The 16327-nt window shown below is 37.2% G+C and overlaps 2 protein-coding genes across 3 annotated transcripts; one reads left to right on the top strand and one right to left on the bottom strand.

The window, feature by feature from the left end:
• Positions 1-1482: 1482 nt before the first annotated feature.
• LOC145212523 (stress-induced-phosphoprotein 1-like) lies at positions 1483-8008 on the bottom strand. 2 transcript variants are annotated; one of them, XM_080080676.1, is made up of 12 exons: positions 7835-8008; positions 7691-7768; positions 7481-7612; positions 7231-7372; positions 6565-6718; positions 5888-6059; positions 4874-5103; positions 4187-4404; positions 3268-3429; positions 2725-2861; positions 2073-2200; positions 1483-2008 (listed from the first exon to the last, which is right to left on the bottom strand). In XM_080080676.1, exons 1-12 carry the CDS (start codon positions 7835-7837, stop codon positions 1936-1938), a joined length of 1629 nt encoding a protein of 542 aa, XP_079936802.1. In that variant the 5' UTR covers positions 7838-8008; the 3' UTR covers positions 1483-1935. The 2 variants fall into 2 exon arrangements, with proteins under 2 accessions (XP_079936802.1, XP_079936801.1); XM_080080675.1 differs by having other exon boundaries at positions 2073-2212; positions 7835-8007.
• A 415-nt stretch (positions 8009-8423) lies between these two features.
• On the top strand, positions 8424-9678 carry LOC145212525 (glutaredoxin-related protein 5, mitochondrial-like). The gene is made up of 2 exons (XM_080080678.1): positions 8424-8444; positions 8693-9678. The coding sequence occupies exon 2, from the start codon at positions 8733-8735 to the stop codon at positions 9291-9293; it is 561 nt and encodes a 186-aa protein (XP_079936804.1). The 5' UTR covers positions 8424-8444; positions 8693-8732; the 3' UTR covers positions 9294-9678.
• Positions 9679-16327: the final 6649 nt, after the last annotated feature.

Below are 16327 nucleotides of genomic sequence, written 5' to 3'. Positions count from 1 at the left end.
CACTTAAATTCGAACCCTTTCAACAAAAGTTTTGTTTGCGAATTATGCCGCAGGGGACTTGGCTTCATTTCGAATGTCTTTCGCCGGCTTGTTTGGCTGCAAAAAAGCGCCTGACTGGTATGACTGCATTGCCGCTAGCAATCAATTGCATTTGCAGGGCGTGTTTACTTTTACATGACAAAATACTTCTGTCAGATAAATTTCACTTCTAAAGCAACCCAACTCATTTTAATATCAGACGGCCGGACCCCAGTGAAAACTACAGCCTTCATTTAACGTACATTGACAAGAGGAACTGGTGGCTGCAAAAACGCTGTAATGTAACTAAACGAAGGAGTTAACTGCCTTAGCGGTAACACAAGACTATCTGAGTAACGTCTTGCACAGGGCGGCATCTTAGGCAAAATTGTCTCTCTGTGATGTCACACATAGCGATACGCTCTGTTTGAGCTGGAATGTTCTGCCTCACTGCCTGGAAATCCTACGCCTAAATAGTGTAAAACTGGGGTTTTAGAACGAAATCTATCATGATTCCAGCAGCCTAAGCTTTTTTTCTACATATTTTCCAGGTCGACTGTTCCTTGTTCTGATATAATTGTTTTCAAACGAGTCTAAAACCTTCTAATGACCACAAGATGCACTACGCAACTTTGTCTATCAGTAGTGTGGCAATTTTAGTGACCTAAACCTGGTGTGAGTAACTACAAACTTATATATCGGGACAAAATCGTCATCTTTGTGCTTAACAGGATAACTTTTCACAAATTTTTACTTGTTCATCTGTAACCGATTCGTGTATAAGTTCACAAACCTTGTTTTTATTGGCTGTTCTCGCGCCAACTTGCTTTGTAAGATACATAGCAGAGTTTTTACGAGACCTGCTTAAATTCCTCGTAGTTTTATGAACGAATTTCCCAACTGAAACTTGCAAGTTTGGCGCCTTTTGCCTCACGTGTCGGGCCCAACCTGGCACTGAAGACTTGGACAGTACTTATTTCGTGTTTATTTTGCACTATGGCCAGAGCGGGCGTTACAAAAGAGTTAGTTGACTCGCCTCGCCGAACATATTTACGCTGGTCATTTCCAATTGGCCGGTAAGTAAACGAACGAAAGCAAATAGTTTTCCTAATTATGGCAAGTGTATAAAAAGCTCTGGCCTCAACCTTTTGTGAGATGTGACTGTCTGAAAGTTACCAACCCGCCACAAAGGCCAACCTGAAATAGTTGTATGCTTCATCCCTGCTCTTATTATATCCAGTCATGAACAAGTTAGATTTGATTTCGAGTGTGCCAGCCAAAAATACTAGTTACCTAAAGAAGGTTAGGTCTCTGATTAAAAAAATTCTTTAGACAAAAGTTGGTAATGTCCACAAACAATAACCCGAACAAAATCAGAAACTATTTTTTTACGAATTCTGCAGAAGTGATGTAGGACACGCTAATTTTGTGGAAAGAGTGAATTAGTTACAAGTCCAGTAGGAGTTTGCAAACTGACACAAGCAGTCAGGTGATTTTATTGTGAACAGCAAATAATTATACTGACGTCTTCCATAACAAGCAAAGAATATTTCACAAGGCAGAGTTGGAACTGTTGGTGATGATTTGAGGCCTCAACATTAATTCAGCAGTTTTGACAAGATTTGTACAACTTGTACACGTAAAGCTTGTGCTCGCCAACAAGAACGCGATGAAACACTTCAAAATGGGCTTTTTCACCAATGTAAGTAGATTCAATATCCAACCAACATCAAAGACAAAAATTGGCAATTAAGATCCCACAACAGTAGCATCTTGTTTTGCAAACTGGAATTTTTTACTTAACTAGCAACAATAACACAATAATAATACAGGTTGCGAGTCGTACAGACCGCCGCTTGTCCATCGAAAACGTCATCAAATCATAACTGGCGTCATAGGTGCCTATTATGACGTAAATCAGCGCACAGAGAGAATTCCAACGTCTAGGAGTTTTTGGATGTTGCGGGCAACCTCGGGATTTTTTAAATGCCTGATAAAACAAATGTTATGTAAGCTTAAGCTGTATTTTTTAACTGTGAATTTGGTAATCTTACTCTTGCAAGGCTCTTGGGTCATTTTGGATCTGATCTAGGATCATCTTCATGGCAGGATCTTTCATAATCCTCATCACTTCAGGATCATTCATCGCTCGCTTCTGTACTTCTTCCGGATTGTTTCGATTCTTGTAATCACCCTGATACAAAATTGAATCAGATGTTCTACTAAAAAGTTTAAGAGTAGCTCCTCGGCGAGTCAGCACTTGTGCTATGATTTAGAGTCAAACTATTAACAAACTCTCGAACTCAATTCATTTTTGGATGGAGTAGTCCTATATACGATTGCAGTTCATGGCATGCATATTATTCACATAATCTATTTAATTGCATGGGGATGGTAAATCTCGCCGCAGTCATTTGATCCAAAACTTATCTTGTCTTAATACACAATGAGGTTAAAGGTACAAAAAAGCTTGCAAACTGGTTATGTCGTTAACCAAATTCGTCTGTATATGACAAGACTAGTTAAAATCAAATTTTACTTGTAAGTTGTGATCTAAATTTCAGCCATGAGCTAAAGGCAATGCAACAGTCATGGTTTCAAATGGGCTGTTTTTTCTCATACCCCTTGCTTCTTGTGCTCATTTGGTATCATTTCTCAGGTCAGTCCAACCAGCTGTGTAGATCATTATATTAAAAATTTCCTTACATGTAGGCATCGCCTCATTCCATCAGATGCTTCAGAGTTGTTTGGGTCGATATCAAGAGCTTTCTGGTAAGCATCAGTTGCTCGTGAAAATTCCTTCATAGCTTCTAGTACACCACCTCTTCTAACATGACCTTTAACTAAGTCGCAACAGAACAATTTAGTTTAAAATAGGAAACAACAACTGATAATGTCATAGGAAACAGGAGCCTGAAAAGGGTTGCTGTGCCAAAACATGGGAAATAATGCATACACAAGTGTGATTTTTTGTCACTTATAATTTTTAGTGGCATAATGGCAATAGGGAAATGATTTATATGCCTATGTTTAAGGAACTGGTTATATTACTGTACAAAGCATTTTACTCCCTAAGTCCTTTTTGTTCATTTGTATTCAATTTAAGATGAAATAACTAAGTTAAAAAGCCAATTTTAGGATAAAAATACACTTGTAATAATGCTTGTGTTGATTAATCCAGGCAGCTTTTTTTCTGATTTAAACCTTTGAAGTAAAATCATTGTTGAACACACATAACCTTATACTTACTAAACTGTGGATCCTTTTTCACACATTCATCACAATCTTTCAGGGCGATTCGGAACTCCAGAAGTTTCATGTAGCAAGCAGCACGGTTTGAGTACAACGCTGCATTGTCTGGGTCCCGTTTAATCGCCTCAGAATAACATTTCAAGGCCTCTGGATATTTGCCTGCAAAAGAAAGATTTCAAAATTGTACATTGATCTTATAAATCAAATCCTTTGTTGCAAAAACATGGATTAAACTAGAGGGGTGGCTTAGCACATTTTGCCATTGTCCATACACTAAATCGTATTCTAAAACGGCAATATAATTCCTTCACTTATTTTATATTGGGTCCCATATTAGTCACCGTCTTTTACAACGGCGTTTTAACCAACAACCGTAATGACTTGTGACGTCACAAGGCTGTGAACAACCCCCTTGACTGCTATCCGCAAACACGTTCACCAAGCAATCCTTAAACATCAGTACCATATGTAGTTGCCTTTATAACATCACACAAAACTAACGTTTGTGGTGCGCACAAACCACATTTTACATTTTGGGGGCTAGCGGGGTAAATACTGGGGTTATCATGACAAACGAAGCAGATGGCACATCTACACAACTATATCTACCATCTGTGAAAGTTTCATCCAAATCCATCAAACATTTCAGGGCAAAAAGGGGTGGACAAACTTCAGGGAAGAAAAAAAAAAAAGAAAAAAAAAGAAAAAAAGAAATCGAGTAAAATCAAGATGTGTCCCCTTCAAGGAAGGGGACCCATAAAAATGTCTCTTAAATTAAAAACTTTGCCAATATTGTTCAATTTTGTTTGTACTACAAATGATTCTAGATTATTGCACTTCTGTCAATAAACCGTGTTTAGTTGCATTGCATACAAAAAAATTGGCACAAAAAAGCCAATTTAGTACAACTGTCTACCTTTTTTGTACAGTTCATTCCCTTTGGCCTTTTCCTCTAGAGCAAGTTCTGGATTAATGTAGGCAAGTCTTTCAGCATCTGCAATAGCTTTTTCGCATTGCTGAAGCTTGGTGAGTGTGTCCTTAGTTCGATTTTCACTGAGGGATTTGTTGTAGTAAAAAATTGCATTTTTGTAATCCTTTTCTTTGAGATAAGAGTTTCCAATGCGGCCGAATGCTCTACCAAAAAGGATAAAGATATAAACAGTTCTCCAATTAAACAACTGAACTCACTACCAGACAACTTAAACTAAGCAAAAAGGCATACATTGCAGTAAAAAAAACATTGACTATAATACACATAAAACAGTGTAACCACAAATTCAGCAAGGTATGAAAAAAAACTGGACATAGTTTTAATGTGTGTTGTTACCAGACATATTTAGATTGAATTTTTTGTTCATCCAGCAAAATGAACAAGTCACCTGACGTTTTGACGCCCCACATGTGGGACGTCTTCATCAGGGTAATGTCAGCTACCCATGGCATACGCCGCTTTGCGCCAGTGTCTTTCTCTTGTAACTGACATTACCCTGATGAAGGCGCTGTATAGGAGCTGAAATCTCGAGGACATGTACATATTTGCTGGTTGAACAAAGAAAAGTCTATGCAAATAGTTTGCTATATAATAACTGTTTATTGACTTTACTTTGCAACTTGTGCATATTCAGCACGATTTTCCCTTCCTACATCCACAGCCTTCTGACATACTTCCCGGCATTTCTCCATTTCATTTTGCTCAAAGTATACAGCTGCGATGTTTGTGAGGAAGGTCATGTTTTTGGGGTCCAGTTCACAAGCCTTTTGGTAATGTTTTAATGCTTCTTCAAAGTCTTTCATTTTGTATGCAGCATTACCCAATGCTTTTTCCTCCAAGGCCTACAATTAGATGCAAATGATTTTTTAGGATAACTTAAACTGGTTTTTAGGATAACTTAAATTGACAAAAAAATAGCATGGTATGTTAAGTTTAAGTAACCGTTTTGTTTAGTTTTAGCAAATTAATTAGTATAAATACAATTTATTTAACCAGGATTGCCATATACATAAATCAGGGGTCTCCAACTCAAAGTTTGTCCCGGGCCAATTTTTGAACTTGAAGCCGCGGGTCACATGCGCCCTTGGATGTCAAAATGCTTTAAAAGACCTTGATACTGCAAGCTATACACCACTCTATTAACACTCTAGGCCGGCTCTATCCAAACCAAAGTCTTGGGTTCTTTAATGGTTGAAGGCGCTTTTTTCGTTGACCTTCAAGAGGTTAAGTCTTTAAACTCTTTTTTGCAGGTTCAAAGCTTTTTATTTCACCACAATTAACAATGAAAGCAATTGTTTGCGCATAATTCATATCTTATAGTTTTGTCTGTGATGTCACAAACCGCTCTTAGATCATTGATATGCGTTGCCAAGCAAATAATATTTAGGTGAAATGAATCCTAAACGCTGCAGTGGTAAAACTAAAAAAAATTAGACTTAATTAAAAACTGGGATATTTCTTGCAAATAATGACAATAAATTTTTGCAAGACATTGCCCTTAAAAAAAGGACAAATCTTAGAAATAAGGACAGTATGACAACCCTGTGTATAACCCTTGTGTCAATTACCTGGAAGAGCAAATTAGTAAGGTTACTATTTAACTATTAAATTTGCCGACACACTTACAGCTTCTTCATTATTGCTTAGTTTTGGCTTTTCTGGTTTTGCTTTTTTCTCTGGTTTGTTTGATGGAGCCGGGCTGGTGTCCATTGGTTCATCACGACTTCCATTTGCCATTTCAAAGTCAAATCCCAATATGGCACTGAGAGTGGTTTGAAATCTTGGATCTCCAAGTTTTCTAAAAAATATCAAAAAAGGTATAAGTTTGCACCATTGTAAATTAGGGAGATAAGGAACTGTGCAGCTAGTTCAGGGTTGATATTTTAGTGCAAGTGCGCTACCTAAATTTTCTTTGAGCAAAATAGAATTAACTAAGGTTAAGTACTTGTCTATCAGATGTCCAGAAATTCCTGGACATGGCATTAATGAACATTTTGCTTTTTATTCATGCATTTTTTTTTCTTTTTCATGTTTTTTTTGTCTTGAATGCAAATAAATTCTTGTTAAGAGGACTGGATCACCCAAAAACTAAAAGAGTTTTGGTAAATTCCTTCTTTTCAGTAGCTTATTGAAATACAAATTTCTACATATTTCTTTTCTCTATGATAGTAATGTCATTCTTTGAAAACCAAAAAGGTACTGTGTGGGTTGTGAAATGTAACAACATACCATACAACGTATGTTTTGGCTTGCAAACTGTTTTCGTTAAATCTGTCAGGTATTTTACCCACTAAACTACTTACTGGGAAATACATTTGGGATCTCTATGCAGGTCTTCCAACATCCTCAAGTAGCTTGGGTCCTTAAAGAAGTCTTTTGTCTTTGTGTTATTTCTCAGTTTCTCTGTTATTCCTTTAAGGTCACTAAATGGATTCATTGGTTGGCTGCCTGCAGGACCTAAAGATACATAAAGTAGGTCAAAAACCAATCATTCATAGCTGAAGTTGGCATTTCAACAAAGTGGCATACTGTTAAGTTTGATTTACTATTTTTAGGACAAACACCTTTTGGGTTTATTAAAAAACCATGTCCCCCTCCGAGTTCCATAAACCATGTTGCAACCCATGTATTCCAACCTTGTTTGTTGTGGATTATTGAAATTCATTAGCTTATCATACAGGCCATACACCGTTTTCATCAAACAGTAAAACCAACTTTATGCTAGTAGCAGCCATTCACAAACTTTTAGCTTCTGGCCTACTACAACTAGTTTGTTGACACAGAAACCCTTTATCACATGTAACAATGTCTCATTATGCGATACATTAGCAAATTTTGCAGTATTTTGTGTAGTTTAATCCTCACATTTTAAAACAGTGAAAACAAAATTTATCTCTGTCATTAAACAGCTTGACTTTTGCAAGCCAACAAAATAAACCTGCATGCCTGTAGTTTGTAACATATATAACCTGTTAAGTGACTTTCACACTGGGTAATTCCACTTTTGAACTGTTCATTATTTGGATCGTGTTTAAGACCCTCCTCATAGCACATTTTTGCTTCTTCATATCGGTTTAAAAACTCCAGGGCTGAGCCTTTTCTTGAATAACCCTAAAATTGTAAAAATACAGCAAAAGATTAAAGAGGATTTTAGTTGAAAACATTACAGGTGCATTAAAAGATTTTATGAATGTTGAACATCTTGTGGCAAATACTCACTTTGGGCCAATCTTGTTTGATTTCAATGACTGTTTCAGCATCTTTTAAGGCTGCCAGGTAATCCTCATCTTTGGCATATGCTGCTGATCGGTTACTGTACAGGACATGGTTCTTTGGATCAGCTTCAATGGCCTGTAAAAAGACAGCAATATAAAAACAGATTAGAAGGATTCACTCACCTCAGAACACAAAAAAATGCATAACAAATACCTTTGAATAATATCCAATGGCCTCTTTAACTTTTCCATCCCTAAGTGCTTGGTTGCCCTGGTTTTTAAGTTGCTCACTCTAACCATAAAAATAAATTTTACATGTATAATTAACCAATCAATAGGTATGCAATCTATATCTTACCATTGCAAATGGATGTCGCTTGGTGTAAACAGCCAGTTAGTAGACACACAATGTTTTGAAGAACAGTGGTACAAAATCTTCTTAAATACCGAAAGTAGAGAATGATTTCTTAAATACCGAAAGTAGAAATTTTGTTTCTGCAAATTAAATAGCTTTCTTATCACCTGTATTGTAACTTTGTTTAATTTTTATTTGCTTTAAACACTTTCCTTTTTAAGAAAGAAGTAAATATTGTTTGTAATCATAACCGTTTTATTCCTTAAACGTTCATGCAAACTAAAAAAGCCAAAAAAAGTTACAAGCAGCCAAGACTCGTGTTGTTTTTCTGCAATGTGCGTTTCTGGAAGTTTCGCTTTAATCCAATGAGAGATATCTTAAACTGGATTTTTATTTTCGATTTTAGACCTCAATTATCTTTAGAAACAAACTATCAACAACTAAAAAAATATCAAAAATATAAACGGCAAATTTAAAAGCAAGACTGAGTCACATTTTTGTATGCTATTAACTTTATTTTTGTGGTTTTTGTGTTGCTTACTAATGGTAATAAGCATGACCAACAAGTTAATCATTCAACCGTAACTTCGTTGGTTTTCAGCTTTGGAATAAGGTTAGTTTCATTGTTTGGAATTTTGGATATTCATATTTTATCTTTCTTCTAATCGTAACTGTGTTTTCCCCAAAACCACCGGACGACGTGGTTGTCGGTGTGTCTAAGAAGCAGTAAACAATGACCTTCTTTAACTGAATAATTGCAGGCAAACCTGCCGCATAATTCGTAAAGTTCCAGCAATTTTTGTATTTCTGTCCACGTTGTTCCTGTAACGGATGTCACTTTTGTCTTTGTTGTTTTAATAGCTGAATATTTAAGGTTTTGAAAGTTTTGTACTGGAACATAATGTCTTTGACGCGGATTTTAGCAAAAAAAGTGCTTGAATCCTGCACAAAGCGCAACAACATTCACTCAGTGCAAAGACAGATTTTTGTTTGTACCATGCTCAGAGACCCATTACAAAATCCACCTTGCTTTCTCAAAAACAGACAAACAAAGGCAACAACTTGTCAATACTATTTGAATGGGCACTCAAACTTTTCAACTGAGAGTTCAACAGACACTGGAAGCAAAGAACATATTGAGTCCTTGGTGAATAATAACGCAGTAGTTGTGTTTATGAAGGGTGTGCCTGATCAACCTCAGTGTGGTTTTAGTAATGCAGTTGTACAAATTTTACGGATGCATGGAGTGGAATATGATGCTCATAATGTACTTGCTGATGAGAACTTAAGAGCAGGCATCAAAACATACTCAGATTGGCCCACCATTCCACAAATTTACTTAAAAGGTGAATTTGTTGGTGGGTGTGATATTTTGTTGCAGATGCACCAAAGCGGGGACTTCATCGAGGAACTTAAAGCAGCTGGAATAAGATCTGCTCTTTTGGATAAGGAATCAGAATGATGTATTTCACAAACACTGTTTTTGTTTCTGATGTGGCGAACATGAACTTTATTGCCACTGTTGGAATCAGCAATAAGCTAAGAACAAAGATTCCTCTGAAAAACTTTCACCTACTAATTTTTTTACTAACTAACTTGAAGTTGCAAACCTTTTTCAGTGAATTTAATGTGTCCCATATGTATTACTGTATAGGTGTTGCATATATTGTACAACATATGACAGTAATTATGATTATGCTTACAAAAGTTTATCGCTGAAATGCATCAGTTTTGTACATGCTTATGCAAATATATGACATTTGGTATTAAATTCTTTCACCATGTGAAATAAACTCAACTCAAATTAAACATTTTTACAAAGGATAATAAAAGTACAAGCAAAGCTAGGTTTGCATGTGGGTTTTGGTTGCTACAAAATCTAATGTGACAGCTTAAAAGTGTAGCATGCAAAACACGGGTGGTACTAAATACCAGATGTGACCGCATGATATTCCGCTTAAAATACTGCATTGTATGTAAAATGTGGGAATACAAGCCGAACAAGGGTAAAATAAACCAGATTGTAGTGTTATTTTATTTATAAACCTTCACCCAACCCGAATAGCTCTAACCGTTAGCGCTTTCAAAAGTCCGCAAAATAATATTTTCGTAAAAACATATTCAAGTTCTTTACAACTTCCTATTGCGTGGTAACATGCGGTCACATGCGGTATACCATGCGGTAACATGCGGTAGCATGCGCTATCATGCGGTAGCATGCGGTGTTTAGTACCACCGTGCAAACCACTGCCTTTTTCTGATTAAATAATGTTTATCTTTTATTTTAATTTATTAAAATGTGCTCTTTAGAATTGAACCAATGACAAATATTCAGAAAAATGTCTAGTAAATTTAGGTAAATTAACTGAATCCTTAATTGGGTCGTTAATTGTAGATGTGATTGAATGCCGCAGTCGACCAATGTTAGGTGTGTTACCAAAAGTTTATCATTTTTATTCTAATTTAACCAAAGAAGAAGAATGAGGTCAAATGATAGGACACTAGAATCAGTACTCAAAGGTACGGTGCCTATTTCAATGGCATCGTGAGATTACTTGCTTCATTTGCGATAACTTCCGAGTTGCGTTGTATCACGTAATCTGACGCTGAGTTTGTTTATGTTTTGCTGAAAGCCACTGTAGTAAAATCCATCTATGTTTTAAATTTAAATCTAATACACATGTGATTAAAAAGAGTTTATATTGCTTGGTGAAACAAAACATACCGACATAATTGCAGTAAACCAATCACCAGGCTAGATAAAGCTAGGCAAAGTTTAAAACGCCATGGCTCTTTAAATGTGAAGAGCTCCATTGGGGGTGAAGGGTCAAGCGAGCCGACATTTTAGGACTTGGGGTCACAAAAAAGTACGGTTGGTGTTTTGCTGATAAACTCTACTAAAGGTCACAGGTTTGTTAAACCAGTCGAGGGGCATTAAAAGCTAGTGATCTTGTACCGAATTCGTTTTGTCTAGTTTATTCAGCAGCCGAATAATTTCTTGCAATTAGGCCGAATACATAATCTTTCCATTAAACCTGCGCAAAATGTATCAAAAAAGCATTATCGTTTTGTCCAACTCAGACAAAATATCAGTAATTTATTCGCTGGCCAGCTACGAAGGAAGGCCGAAGCAACCTTAAACCCACAGAGCTAAAAGTACTATGCAGCACAACCATCCTGTTACAGTAACATTCCGATTCCCTGGTAGTTAAACTGCAAAAACACGGCGTACGACTTAGCCTGACGTCACCAATTATTCGGTTTATTCGACCAAAAAAACACCAATGTTGGAAAAAGGGGCTTATTTGTGTTTGACAGAAAAACAAATAACAAACAAACAAACAAACAAATTTTTCATTCTCGAAAAGTCCATTCCAAATTATCGTTCCCTTACACTCTGTTAACATTTGGGTATAAGCTTTAGTAGGACTGGGATGGTTAAAGGTGCATAAGTATTTTAATATGCCCTATACACCGGCTACGCAAAAGTTAACGACGAGATCGTGTAGCGTATTAATAATAATACGTTACAATGGTGGTTATACCTATAAGTTTCGCAATAGGATGAGATCCTCATTTTTAACGCAGTACATAAAATGTGCCACGAATCAACCTGGCCAGTAAGATGTTTGAAATGATAAATGCAATTATAAAACGCCACCCACCAACATGGTAGAATTACTAACACTGGAACTCAGCTGACGCCCGGATTGGTAGGTGACGCAACGGAGCACAGGCGTTTATGGTGCTGACTCAGCAATCATTCTTACCACAAACCCAAATTGCTGAGTCAGCACCATAAACGCCTATGTCCCGTTGCGCCACCTACCAGAAATTCCCAGACCGGGCGTCAGCTGAATTCCAGTGTTAGTAGCTCTATACCCACGAACATAACGCAATAATTGCCAAATTGTTATTGGTCTATCGCAAAGCATATGTGCCTAACGGATATATGCTGCGTATTTTTGCGAAATGTTTTGTATTTGAGAAAAAAATAGCTTTGCCTTCCAGGAAAACAATGCTGGGGAAACGAAGTTGCATTTGCATTGTTTTGGCAAAATGATTTGTTTCAAATTCATTTCGACAAAGCGATATAATACAATTGTAGGCAGTGCGTTGGCTACAAACCAAAGATTTACTAGACAGCAATCTCAAGCCATAAAGTTTTTATTCGTAAAGCATTTTTGCTACGTTTGTTTGCTCAGTTAGTTCAAATTCTATCTGTTTTGGCAAACTTGACCTTTTTGCAGCACTGTTTTTCAAAGTCAAGTCAGCGGTCTGAAGTGCGTACAGAAATTGGGTGTCTACGCTTTTCGACACACACAAACATTTTCCAACTTCATGCCGATTTTATTACTTCAAAGTTTCATTGAGTCGGCGAATAGTTATCCTGAAGAAAAGCAGACCTAAAAAGTGGAGAAACAATGTGTTAGGAACAGTTTAGATAGCGCACTGGTCTTGAAGTAAAGCTTTTATTTGACAAATTTACGATGAACAACCAAAACCTTTCTCCTTTGTCCTTGAAAAACAGTACATAAAGTAAGCGATAAAAACAGACCGTTTCAGTCAACAGCGCAGATTTGAATGGATGGCATTGAACGTATTCCAGTTTTTACAATGCCCACTGTGGGCGGATTATGACGCAAGAAAGGCCACGCCTCCGACACGCCAGTCTCGAAATCTTACTGCTTCAGTTGGCACCAGCAGCTGTGCTGTTTATGTTGGCGTTGCTAGTTGACTAAATGCAGTGCTTTCCAAAGACGTTTGTGTATGATCCACAATTGGCCAGCACTAAGTCGAACAATAATCAGTTTCAGTTTTAATATATTCATTATCTTCTAAATCAGGTTTTGGTATACACTGACAATGTTGTTGCTGTTGGGCTGTTGCAGCCCAGTTTTTAGCTGTAACTTCCAGTATTTTTTGTGTTGATTTGTTAAATCAAAATCGAAAATGTACGTTAGCATTATCTTGTGCAAACATTGCAGTCATAGGTAAACGGAACTATATTCTTGCCCAATTCGTCGGTTGCTTTTCCCAGGTTACCAGTTTATAGTCAAGGGAACAAAGCACATCGAAGAGTACAGTGTACACGTACGACTTAGCGTAGCTTGTAGTGTGAAAACCCTGAGGGGTGTCGATACATCAGGTACCGACCTACTTACAGCGACAGTATTGCCTAAACACTGCTAAGCAAACACATTGGCGTTGTGATGAATCTAAACACATCCATGGTGTAAGTGACCGTTAAGGTCTGCATGCTGTCAGCTGAAAGATCTGGTGTACATTGGTTACACGAGTTCTCACTGAATTTGAAGTAATATAGTTTGTGAAGTCTCTTTGTTTACGTTTTTTGTAAATTTACTTTGGTTTCGTATTACGCTTCAACAGTGCAAAATAGGAAATAAAGTCGCTTGCGTCAATTAGAAAAAATGAAGCATAACCGTGATGAGTCAAAGTTCAGGGATATCTAACAAAAAAATTATTAACAAAAACAGCGTAAAAGCGTTTTGTGTCGTTTATCGATTATAATTAAGGCCCGGTGTTAATGAAAACTACTTGCATATCTCGCATACTCAGTTTACATTTGTAAGTCCCAACTTGAATGATTTCCGAACAGGATTACTTGTCAATTTTGGTTTGAAAACGGCGGTAACGACTAGTTTTCTCAGAACTGGGCTGTGTTTGTTTGAGCGACCACCAAATACCTTTACAAGTTAATTGTTTAGGTGTGGTTTTTCATAACTTTGCACTAAATATATGCGGTCAACATAAATCAGATGCTTAGTAACAGTAAGACAGAAAATATTAATTATTCAATCTCTGAGACTTCGTAGATGAGTAACATTACTGGGCTGTACTATAAGCTAGTGTTGGATTGAACGTAGCTGTTTTAGAAGAAAGTAAAGGAACAATAAATGCCTTTGGTTTTTACAAAGTGAATACCCAATGATTGAGATAGTGTAGGAGAAATGGGTTTGGAAAGGGTTTCGCCCTGTAAGGTTGGGTGAATTTCGTTTGACTAATGGTTGAACGCGAACGCCCACACAAAGCATGTAGGATGTGTATTGAAGCACTGGCGCTAAAAGTTTGCACGCAATGCCCCACAAAAAGTGCCACAAACACATGCAACGCTTGTTTGTACAGTGACAAGATAGGCCATAGGCGCCGTGCAGGTAGTGGCTGGGTGGCGCCGCCACCTTGGGTTTTGTAAAGCACGGTGGCGGCCCCCGGATGGTTTATTTGTAGCCGTATTGTACAAAACATCGAAAAATCTAAAGAAATTTGGGAACAATTGTGCTTTTAAACAAGCGCACCGAAACTGCAACCTGTTTTGGTTAGTGCCTCGTTTATGTTGTCAAACACACACTTGTTGGCAGTGAATGTTAGCCCATTATTGTGTATAATGCGATTGTACGATAATAAATGGTTATTTTAGTTGATACAAAAGCAACAACTTGACGCAACGTTTTCTAAACATTGCTAATCCAATAATAACGTCAAAGCAAAGTGTTCCAAAAGAATATTATTTCAAAAATTCATTGTTTCAAGAATTTGACGAATGTTGCTTTCTGTTGTAAGTTCAAGGCTTTGAGTTGGAGCTCGTGTGGTTGCACGCATTCGTGACGTCGCTTAAAGTGACGTCAAAATTTATGTCCGCCACCTTGCATTTTCGTAAAACTCGGTGCCTATGAAGATAGGCATTAAATTTTGGTGGAATTCTTTCAATTGCTTCTAATGCACTTACTAAATGTAAAACCTGATGGTATTCACAGTTGGAAGTAAAAAGGGAATGGTGCCCTATGCATTCCCTATTGTGCGCATGTTCGAACCACTTGCGTATTTCCGCTTGCTCTCACGCTGTTCGGTGCCTGAGCTAAGTGTACAGATGACGAAACCATGAACGAAACATAGAAACGCCCAGTTGGAATCCAAGTGCGGCATTTTTCAGCTTGCTGTAATTGTAATGTCGAAAAAGTTAGTAGTTTAGTGGTAGTGGCACATTACTCAAAATTGAGAACAGTTTTCACCGATAAAGCATGGCAAAACTTAGCAAGATAAACAATGTGGACCAGGTATTAGACCAGGGGTCGGCAACCCCTGGCACGCATGCCAAGGTTGGCACGCGAGGTGGTTTTTCATGGCACGCCAACCGATTTGCGTGTTTATATTGAAGTAACAATTTAACCTGTCACACTGCTTGTTTATAGTTTTTATCATGCCATTGTCTTAAAATTTAGCCTTACATGCACAAAACACTCTGCTTTGGCTTTATTATTGATATCTGCTGGCACGAACCACTATTATTTAGAAAAACGTTGGCACGCGAGGTCATTAACACATGGAAGTAACAAGTAAAATGGCATGCGTCGCCTAAAAGGTTGCCGACCCCTGTATTAGACAAATTGGAACTTAGAAAATTACGGTACCAACCGATTTCACACGACCAAAATTGATCATGAAAAATTTAATGATTCAATAACTTCCAACTTACAACCAATTTTGCATCTCTTGACTTGTAAACTATGCCTATTTAACGTATTAACTTAAAAATCAGACTTTTCTTTCGCAGGAATGGTACTAAAGGCAACCTTTCTACGATTTTAAACAGCACATCCGCTTTAATTTATACAGGATGTAAACAAGACTAGCACCTAGTTTGTTTATCATTAGCAGGTGTTATGACGCACACGTCAGCTTACAGTAAACATAAAGTACAGTTGCGTTTAAGACCGTCATGTGTACATGTCATACAAAGTTTTTAACAGGTGCAGTCAATTCATCTATGTTGCAAATGCTTCTGTTGTGGTCATATATTTTTTGATTGCTGTACTTTTATTTGCATAATGGCTGTGGTCACAGCGGTGTAGGAGGTAGTAAGCCAGCATCGATTTGTACAGTGGTAAAGTACATTAGAAACGAATGCATTTTAAAAAGCATTTTTAATGTTCGTGTACCTAGTTCAGCATTGTCACTCATGATATTTGATAATTATGTGTTTACGGCTGATGAATAAGGCAACATTGTCGCACAGAATGCAGATGTAATAAACTATTTGAAACATAAAGCTGTAATTTGTGCCACCTGTCTATTACTGCATAGTTGGGAAATGATTTTAGCAGTATTTGCTTTAAATAAACAATGGGTTTCAAGAGCCAAACCAAAGATAACCAGCATCTGACAGGAAACGTATTACGCAATTGTCCACATCTAATGATCAGCCGGTTTGCTATATCTGTGATTTTTGAAACCTAAATGGCGCACGTAGTAATTAAAATTAACGACAGGTTAATGAATTGCAGTCTTTTGGATTCAATCCAGAAAACAAAAACCTTTGTTTGTCATAATCCAAAGGTCATTGTTCTCAAATTCATTCTTTTGCAAAACTGCAATGCGTTTTAACTAGGTATATATCTCTAAAAAAATATTTTAGCTAACTGCTTATAGTTTGTTGACCTTTTCGTAGACCAGTTTCCCATGCATTTACGTTGGCAA

This window comes from Phallusia mammillata, chromosome 2, assembly GCF_965637545.1.
Source record: "Phallusia mammillata chromosome 2, kaPhaMamm4.hap1.1, whole genome shotgun sequence".
Lineage (NCBI taxonomy): Eukaryota > Metazoa > Chordata > Ascidiacea > Phlebobranchia > Ascidiidae > Phallusia > Phallusia mammillata.
The sequence above is the reverse complement of the archived record's forward strand: the minus strand, read 5'-3'. Positions and strand labels throughout refer to the sequence as shown.